At 51.0% G+C, this 9,920-nt stretch overlaps 1 protein-coding gene across 2 annotated transcripts in view; it reads right to left on the bottom strand.

The window, feature by feature from the left end:
- The window catches only part of Ablim2 (actin binding LIM protein family member 2), a 121,826-nt gene that overhangs the window by 53,767 nt on the left and 58,139 nt on the right, over positions 1-9,920 (bottom strand). For both annotated transcript variants that reach the window (XM_055623809.1, XM_055623808.1), the window contains exons 7-8: positions 5,496-5,583; positions 1,626-1,684 (exon numbers count right to left, since the gene is read on the bottom strand). In XM_055623809.1, the coding sequence (XP_055479784.1) occupies positions 1,626-1,684; positions 5,496-5,583 (147 nt within the window). The remainder of the gene's footprint in view (positions 1-1,625; positions 1,685-5,495; positions 5,584-9,920) is intronic.

Raw genomic sequence — 9,920 nt, 5'->3', positions numbered from 1 at the left:
TCTCTCTCTCTCTCTCTCTCTCTCTCTCTCTCTCTCTCTCTCTCTCTTTCTCTCTTAGCTCTCAGTCCCAGGTTAGGATGCTTCCCTGAGCACATGCATGTGTGAGAATATGCCTGGGGCCTCTGAGCATGCCAGGCTCTGTCCTTCTGCTGAGCCTTTGGGCAGAACAAGAGACCCTGCCAACAAGATGGAGTCAGACTCTGGTCACATCCTCACTGGTCATGACTGAGGGCAGGGATATCCTGGCTGGCAAATGCACAGTTTGCAGAGAGAATCAGACTCTGGGGAAAACAGAGCATACAATGTGAGGTTGCTCATTGGCCTCCTACCTAGAAAGCCACAGCAAAGACTTAACAGGATGACAGCACAGTGAGGCTGAGTAACACAGTGTCACGGGGCTGGGCGGAGGAGGGGTGTATAAACTCCTCCCAGCCAAAGGCAGAGCTGCTGAGAAGATCCAGCAAAGAGTCCTGCCACCCACTGCCTCCCTGGCCTCCGGCTCCTCCCTGCTGCCTGCCTATCCTCCTGCTATTACAACTGGACTTCCTCCTCCTTCTCCTTGGGTTCCTCCTCCTCCTCCATAATCTCTTTCTCCTCCATTTTTTTTTATTTGTTTTTTTTTTCCTCTTCCTACCCCTCCCAATCCTCTTCATTTTTCCTTCCTCCTCTTTGTGTTTCATACCTTAACTATCCAAGGAGGAAGGCGCCTCCCTGGAACTCACTCCTGCTCTGTACAGGCTCTAGCACACCTTCCAAACACTGCGCTTCCTTCCCACCAAGGCTGCCTATTGTCTCTCCATCTCTTGGCCATACCTTTGCAGCCTGTCACACAGCAGGACATCTGTGGGACTCAGAACTTGGCCCTTCCTAGAGGCTGACCTTTGTTCTCAGCTCCTAGGAGGTCAGCTCAGCAGCAGCTGTAGTCAGGGAGAGCTGGCCTCACCTGGTCAGCCCAGGGTATGCATAGCCATGTTATGAAGACCAACCTGTGCCCTAGGGCAAGAACCTCGGGCCACAGGGGAACAGCTGTCCTAACACGTGGGCTCAGTGAGCCACACACCTCCCTTGCTGGAGCCCCTGTGAAATCTCAGGCATAGAGCTTGCCTGGTTGGCAGTGCTCTTCATGCCCTGTCCTGCATCTGTGCAGGAGGGTGACATGCCCATCTCCACAGAGAAGACAGTGGGAGCTTTGTATTGGGACTTGCTGGGTATTCTGACCACCCTGCCCTCAAGAACTGGCCCTGTGGCAGTCAGGCCAGCCATTAGTGTGAGTGTGTGGGAAATGTCAAGCCAAGGTGCGGTTTAGACCCGAAAATTTTCTGATTGCTATAGGGACTATCTGTGTCCCCCAAACTGTCATGGCTATCTTTTTCACTGACTGGACAAGGAAGTCATTAAGGCTGGGCCATCTGGTCTCCTTGGGGCTCCATTAGACCCACACGATAGCTCCTTGACCTATCTGCTCCCCCACCTTATGGCCCTCTGCTCCTTGAACCTAGCTGACCTATGATGCCTCTGAGGCCTGGCTGAGAAGCATGAAGAAGCATGACACAAGCTGGCCTGTGTCTCTCCCTCTGACCTGCATATGGAGAAGGACACACAGGGAAGCCACACATCTCACCAACCTTGCTCTTGTCTTCAGTCCTGGCTGCTTGTCGACATGCAGGATGCCAGATGGAAGAGCCTGTGGACAAATTCCCAAGAGGAGGAGATCAGAGGGTAGTCCTGGATGTGGGGTCCGTGCACGAATACCTGCTCAATACCCTTTGACTAGGCCCCATGCCTCCTGTCTGTGACACCGAGAGGGTAGCCCCTGCGCCGAAGCACCTTGGCTGGACCAGTGTGGGCCAGTTACTCCAGTGGACAGCAGCACGGGTTTCAGGTTCAACACACAGCCCAGCCTAAGGTGGCCAGAGGGGGTGATCTCAGAGGTAACATCAAATACAGAGGCAGGCATGGGGAAGAAGTTGTCATGGCCAGGACCCCGGAGAGTCACGGCACCCACACTTGCCAAAGCTTCAATCACAGCATCATCAACATGTCAGACACCAGGTCCATAGAGAGCAGGTGTGAGGTACCAAACAGAGGGCCTTGGGGTGGCCAGGAATGGTGGAGTTCCACACAAGGCCCTGACCATAGGCTTCAGTGTCACTAGCCTGGCCAGATCCTCATTGCTGTGAGGAAAACCCATGCCCAAGAGGGCAGCCTGGACTCCACGGCATAGAAATGCCTGACAGGCCTCACTGCAATGATTGGAGCAGCCCAGAGTCATAAAGGGAATCTTTGTTTCCTGAGATGAGGGCACCTTCATGTGAGCACGTGTCCCAAACAACTGTCCCAAACCACTGTCCCATGAGCCGTGCTTGGCATTGGCTTTCCCTCTGTCTGAGGGCTCCATTGACATTTACAGTGGAACCTCTGCCTAGGGCCTCCCACTGGGCAGCCACAGTGGCTGGCCTGATTCTCAGGATCTCGCCTTGGGAACAACAGGAGACAATGGGGACAAGACTGTCACATCTGACATCATCCCAGGGCTTGCCTCAGAAAAGGGAGGCCTGTCTGACACTCACAGATCAGAATGCCTCTCTGTGGTTTCCCAGTTACTTGTCTGTGGGCAGTACACAGCAGATGCAGCTGCTTCCAGCTCTGTCCCCTGCCTAGGCCTGCTCAGCTACCCTGACAACCCCAGGAGAAAGAGTAAGTGGCCAGGGAAATGAAATTTCAACACAAAGCCATCCACCCTCACTTAGCCCACTGGTCCTGCCCACCCTATTGATAGTCCTTGGCCTCCCGCTTATGCCAATGTCCCTTTGTCACCTGCCCTGGGATGAAAGTAAGCCTCTCAACCAACCTAGGCAGAGCTTGAGGGGTGAGCTCTTTCCTGTTGCTGCATCTAGTCTGGAAAGGACCAGCTCACCAGGCTCAACCAGTCCTCTGTCACCCTTAGCTTGGATGTAGGTTCTCAACAGGATCTCTGCCTTCCTATTCACCCATTCATCCATGGCCAAGCCACATCCTGCCCACACCTCATCTAAGAAGCACTCCCAGCCTTTCTGCTGGTGTATCTGGATCTTTTGGTCTCCCACCAGCTCCCTCTGGCTTGCTGCCCTGGAGGGTGGGCTGGCCTGTATCACCTGTCTTTTCCCAGAACTAGATAGGAACTTGGAGACACAGGCTCCTTGCTCCTTAATTAAACTCTAGCTTAGACCAGGCTGTGACCTCTGTCCAGTCTGTGACCGCTGATCCCCAAGTTTTAGCCTACCCTTGCTGTCTGGTGACATTCCTTTTTCACCTCTGGTAACAAGCCTTGCTCTGCTTTCAGTGAGGGTCCCCACCATAGATGCATGAGCTGGCTAGCTTTCACTCTCAATGCAATACACATAGACTCATCTGTGAAGAGAGTTTCACCGAGGAATTGTCTGGGTCAGGTTAGGGTTACATTTGAATTACTGTAAGATGACTCAACCCATCATGGGGGAAGGGCCATCCCCTGGCTTTGTGTCCTGGACTGTGTAAGAGCAGAGATGGCTAGCTGAGTACCAAGCAAGCAAGGAGCATTTATGCATTAATGTCTCTCTGATATCAACTGTGGGTGTGACTGGCAGCTTTAGGCTCCTGCCTTGACTTCCCTGATATAACAGACCAACCTGGAATCATGAGCCATTAAGCCATTCCTCCTCTATGATCGGGACATTTTATCATGACAGCAAAAATGGAACTAGGATAACATGGTTTCCCCCTTGAGATCAAGGGGTTCAGAACATGCTATCCCAACATGTGACCAAGCAGCACCACGTGACCCCCATGGCCTCTGTGGTAGAAGGATCACTTTGAGCTGGTTACCGGGGACCCAGAAAACTCAGGAATAATACAACAGAAAGGAGGCCACTGCAGAGGGGAAATTCAGATCTGTGTAGAGGTCTCTGTGTGTGAGGGTACATTCTCTCCTGGCAAATGGAGAGAGAGTCAGCAGGGTCCCATCACTGAGGAGGTGCAACTAGCATCTGCAACAGAAAGACCCACACACAGCCTCAAAAATCTCCTTCCTCCATTTGGCATCTTTCTGACACTCTTTTCTCATTGCTAAGAATGTGATACCTTACTCACAAACCAAAGCTAAACTCTGAGCTTCACCCTGGAGATGTACTAACTGTTACCCTGGCTTTCCTGTGCATGTCCTTTTATCCTTCACCTACCTTCCACCACAGGGGTCCCCAAGGGTGAAGAGAAAACTATTTTTACTCCCTACAAGGGCCACTGTCACCCCACTCTGCTTTCAACCAATAGGAAAGGAATGAGGGAACACTGAGCTCTCCATCAGAATTTAATCGCAACCATAGACACTCTGTCTGGGAGGAGAAGCCAGACAGCTGTACAGAGTGGCTTGGTGTCCAGCTCCAGGAGTCCCAAGGACCCCTCTCATTTACTGCACTGTAATATCCAATGAAGATAATTGCAGAGGCTATGACTTCTCAGCAAACTCTTGTACCAGGTCCTGACCAAACACTTTAACCCAGATGATGTCATTCCCAGTAAAGTTGTGGGATGAAATCACGCTGTTTCTTTGACTTTCCAAGAGACAGGACTGGAAAGGGATGGAAAGCCATAACCTCACCTTTAGACCTGCTAGGCTGACAAGCTCCTAAGGCAGCCTGTGTGACCTGGTGTGAATCTACCAAACACCTTTAGTTGGTTGCTCTGTCTCCCACATTGCCTCAGGCGGGAAAGTGACCTGGCAATGCCATCACTTCTCTGTCACTCCTGCCATCTGTGGCCTCACTAGGTCTACAGCAGCATGTCCTCTGCTTGGCTGTGGGATACTCATTCTATTTTAGAGAATGAAACATTGCATGGTTTTAGAATGAGACCTATAGCCACGAAGGTGGCTAAGCTGTGTTTTGACACTATTGTGTTTTATTTATTTTATTTTATTGGTATGGTGTGTGGGCATATGTGACATGGTGAGAAGACGGCTCTGTAGAGTCAGTTATCTCCTTCCACCTTTACTTGGGTTCCAGGAATGGAACTCAGCTCATCAGGTTCCTGCAGCAAGTGTCCATAGCCACTGAGCCACCTCACTGGCCCTGTTAATACAATTTTTTAAAGCCCAGTTGTTGGGGTTTCCATGAACGCATTAGAGGACTCCTTTCTTCCAATTTTCCTCTGCTTTCAATGTTATGAAAGCTGCTTCTCTCCACACTTTAGGAAGGAAGCCTGATCTTGCTGCAATGTGACAGAGGCACCACAAGCCAAGGCTCAGGGAGTGAATCCTCCTAAAAGTCTGTGAATCCTCAAGTGGGGATGAGGTCTGACGGAGAGCGGTTGGACCGCACGGTCTGCTCTTCGGCAGGCTGATCTCGCTTACTCAGGTTCGCTGACACCCTCAGTGGTGACGGTGGTATGTAGAGACCACAGTCTGTATGTATGTGGCAGTGGTGGCTGCTAGCAGCAGCCCCTAGCAGAGCGCACATTAAAGCGACATCCAAACGGCTTACCTTGCAGGTACATCTCCTCGCCTTCTGAGAACATCTGGCCGCACCTGACGCATAGCGCGCACGAAGGGTGATAGTGCTTCTCCCCGGCCTGCGGAAAGCACAAGGTAGGTAAGTGTAGCCACCTGCGGGCCATAGCATGCAGGGTGGCTCTCTGCCCTGTGCACACATCTGGGGAGGCTGGGTGGTGAGCACAGGGGATCCAAGATCTGCACAAGCTAGACAGGGGACACTCAGAGCACCTGAGGGGTCAAAGGCCAGGAAACTAGCTCGGCCCACCTCATCCTTGACGTCCGGAGACCAGTTGTGCAACTTCATTTCTCTGATAATGGGGAGCAGGAGGATAGTTTTGGGGGGGGGGTGTGTGTATTGTTTTTTATCTCTGCACTCCTCATTTTGCTCAACTGACACTTTCTGGTTTAGCAATTCTTAAATTAAAACCGTTAAATTAGATTACAAATTTTAATCCTGAAACAATAAATAGATTACACTAATTGTAACTTCTCGCCTCTGGCTTACTTTTACACGGTGCCAAAAAAAAAAAGTCCCAAAATGCTGTTTCCGCCATCCTCAAGAGTTCCCAGGTTGCGGCAGGTGGGTCTGCTGCTAAATGTGAGAAATGAAGCCAGTGTCTCACGGCATCCTAAAATGGGAAGAGGCCCCATGCCCGCTCCTGAACTTGAATCTTAATTGGCACCTTCCTGAAATGGAGGGTGGCTTAAGAACACCTTCCTCGTTCCCTTCCCCTGCCTGTGTTTTCACTTGAAAAAAAAAAAAAATAGGCCAAGGCCCCTGCATATGAAAAAGGAGAGTCTGGAATGTGCTCCTCTCCTGTGTGGGCCTTGACAGCTGCTCAGCAACTTTCCTCCCAGCTATCAGCTCAGCCCACACCCACGCTCATGTCTTGGGCAAAGGGATCCTTAAGGCAGAGAAGACAGATCCCATCCATGGAGGCTGACCCTAGTCCCTGGCCCTTGTTCTTGTTAACCCTGTGACCTGGGTGTTTTCTGGACCTTCCAGCTTCACCAAAGGCCTTGCTTCCTCCCAAAGCCACCTCCTTCATTGAGGTCTCCCCAACGCCTCCTAAGCTCATCTCTTCTGATCCATTTTTCACTGTTTGGTGAATGTGCAGCTTCATTCTTTTTCCTCTCAGAACACAGTGGGCTTTGCTAGCAGGGCAGGATGCCTGGGTCATACCCAATGACAGCCTAAATGACAGGATAAAAGTCTGGGTCATTTTGGTGATTATAATAGACAGCTTAATGAGTGAGCAGGGTGGTGGTGGTCTGTGTTTCGGGCAAAGGTTGAAAATGACTGTTTTTTTGGAAAAGTCATCTCATTGCCAGAATTTATGTTCCCAGTGTGTAACTCTTCTACCCATCCTCTTCCTGCTCCCCACAAGTTCCCCCAGCAGGTCTATGACAGCCCCAGGGTTAACAACCCCTGTATTGCCACCTGTGTCCATGTGTGAATTGAGAGGGACAGAGAATGCTAGTGGGAACAGTTTCTGAAGCACTAGGCTCAGGGCCGGAGAGCTGGATCAGGGGTTAGCAGAGCTTGTGGATCTTCCAGAGGACCTGAGTTCAGTTCCCAGCACCCAAGCCAGGCAGCTCACTATTACCTGCACCTCCATCTCCTGGCTATTTGATGTTTTCTGCAGGCACACCACACATGTCCCATACACAGAGATATAAGCACATTGGGAGGAGAGGCACACCCAGACACGGACAGACAAAGAGAGACCAAAGCAACAGAGACAGAGAAAGAGACAGAGGGAGTGAAAGAGACACAGACAGTCTGAACAGCAAGGAAGTGAAGCCAGCACAGAGGAGCCAGACCTGGGTTTATCCATGTGCAAGTGAGAGGAACAGTTAGAGGGTAGTGACTATCCTGCTGTGACTGGAACAAGTCCACAGAGGCTGAGTGTGTTCCTAGCTTGAGCGTGTCTGATTTGTGGAAGTGTGTCCAGGTACACATGGCCACTCCCCTCTGCATGTCACTCCCAAGTACAAGAGTTTCATAAACATGCCAAGACCTAACTGCAAGATCCAAAACAGCAAAACCATCAAAAGAAAACCTTGCAAAAGCCCACATTGCCTGGATGGAGACTTAGATTGGACAGCAGAACCACAAACAGCAGAAGGACAAACAGAAATCAGACTTCAAGAAGACCTACCAAAAGCTCTCATTCAGGAAAGGGCACTGGCAGAAGCCCGAGAAGACAAGCTGAAGATGAGGATGGCTTTGTAAGCCATAGATTTAGTAAGGGCTTGGGATGCAGAATAGGTAAGGAGCTGCTGCGGCTCAACAAGACACAGCCCAGAGAAGAAAGAGCAGCACTTTCTGCCTGTGGATGTGGTAGAGGAGGTGTCACCAAAAGCTCTCATCTCTCTGCTGTCAGGTCTAAGTCAGGGTCCTAAAGAGGCTGTACAGGTATGGAAGCGAGCTCTTATTGGAGGGCGGGCCTTTGAAACCACTTCTGAATGTCTGAGGAACCACAAGAAACACTGACTGCAGGGCAGGAGGGAGATGAAGCCGTGAATTGCAAGGCCACACGATGCATATAAAAGAACAGTGAGACCAAAGACAGCTGAGAGAAGGTTCTCGAAGACTGGGTGCCCACTTAATGGAAAAAAAAAAATCTTTTCTTCTATGACCACAGCCAAAGCCACCTCTGTCGCCTGTCATTACAACTGTCAGTACTGCCATAGCCATTGACCTGGCTGACATCATCTTAGCCACCACTGAGGAAAGCCACAGCAAGGGAAAGCAAGGTGTCTGCAATCATGACTGACAGCAGGAGGGAAAGGAATGCTTGGCTCATCACCTCTGAGGATGGAGACTCTGTGGATAAGGTTGTCCTTTAGAAATGCCACACTGTGAGTGGGTGCCACAGTGAGGAATGAGAAAGTAGAGACATGAGCCCTGCTAATGCCTCATGGCCAGTGCTTCATGTAGGCCCACATGGTTCTGGAAATTCTGGCACAGGGGCTGTGCCGGTGACTTGGGTGGCAATGACAATCTTGGTCATGCGGGAAATATCCTGTGACCATAGTGTTGGTGAGTATGGTGTCAGTGTTGATGGCTCTAATGAATTTGGTAACAATAGTGGTTAGGGGGGAGGTGGTCCTGGTTACTCTGGAGAAGGCAGAGGCTATGGTAGTGGTGGGCAGGTCTATCACAGGAGTAGCTAAGACAGCTATAACAATAAGGATAGGGAGGGAGCCTTGCAACGACAGTAGCAGCAACTGAATAGGTGACACCTACACAGGTTGGGAATCAGAAACATCAACCTTCAGACTTTGGACCCACGAAGGGAGGAATTTAGAGGTAGAAGCTCTGGCTCTGTGGTCTGGAGGCTCCTAACATTTAAGCCAAACCATGAAACCAACGTGGCCATGGCGGGCCCCAGCAGCAGCATTTGGTACAGCAGGGAAGGTTCTAACCATTGACAGGAAACAAAGCCTAGGAGGACTGGGGAACCAGAGATGTGACACAGAAGCCACAGGTGACAACGGACTGTGGACTTAGGACAGTACCTGTGACTGTCTGTCTAACGGGAAGGTTTCTTGGAGTGGGGGGGGGGAGCTATGGGACTAGTGAGCAGAAGTTTGCACACTGACTACAGAAGCCTGGGATGTGTTTGTGTGTTTTAGGCCATTCTCAGTGAGACTAACTGCACAGTCTGGGCTCCCTCTGCCGCTGGAAGAGGTTGATCCCTGGCGGTGCTCTTGTCATTGTCAGCCATGTGTCTCTGCTGCTGATGCCATGGCCCACTGCCACTGTGTCTCCCTCACAGCGAGAGGTCTTCTAGTCATCTGCCCAAACAGGGTTTGCCCACAAGAATACCGAAGCACCAAGAGTAGATTGCTTCAGCACTGAATACCTGGCCTAGTCCCTTGCCTGCTTGAGGGTCAAGATGGCTCAGATCTGAACAGTGTGTACATCAGGAGCCCAAGAGGTTTCAGCAGGGTGTGGTTTTAGAAAAATCTTAAACCTTCCAAAAGGCAACCATCATCTTTAGCAAAACAGACCAACGCCGGGTGCGGTGGTGCACGCCTTTAATCCCAGTACTCAGGAGGCAGAGGCAGGCAGACCTTTGTGAGTCTGGTCTAAAAAGTGAGTCCAGAACAGCCAAGGCTACACAGAGAAACCCCGTCTCGAAAAAATAACAACAACAACAAAAATAGACCAAAGCTGGCAATGGAGATATGAGCAACCCACAGGGACACAGCCCCTGCAGCCCCAGCAGGACCAGGCCAGTGGACAGGGCTCCAAGGATAGCCCCAGCAGCCCTGCAGAAAGGGTCAGTGGCAGTAAGGTAGGGTAGAAGCCTCATGCCCTGAGACTCTGCCTCTCCTCCTCCACAGGCTGGAGCAAGGGACCACTCCTCACCTACCAGCTGAAATCCAGACTTTCCTAACATCT

This window comes from Psammomys obesus, unplaced genomic scaffold (genome assembly GCF_907164565.1).
Source record: "Psammomys obesus unplaced genomic scaffold, mPsaObe1.curated_primary_1811, whole genome shotgun sequence".
Classification (NCBI taxonomy): domain Eukaryota; kingdom Metazoa; phylum Chordata; class Mammalia; order Rodentia; family Muridae; genus Psammomys; species Psammomys obesus.
Note: the sequence above shows the minus strand (reverse complement) of the source record. Positions and strands in the feature narration are given on the sequence as shown.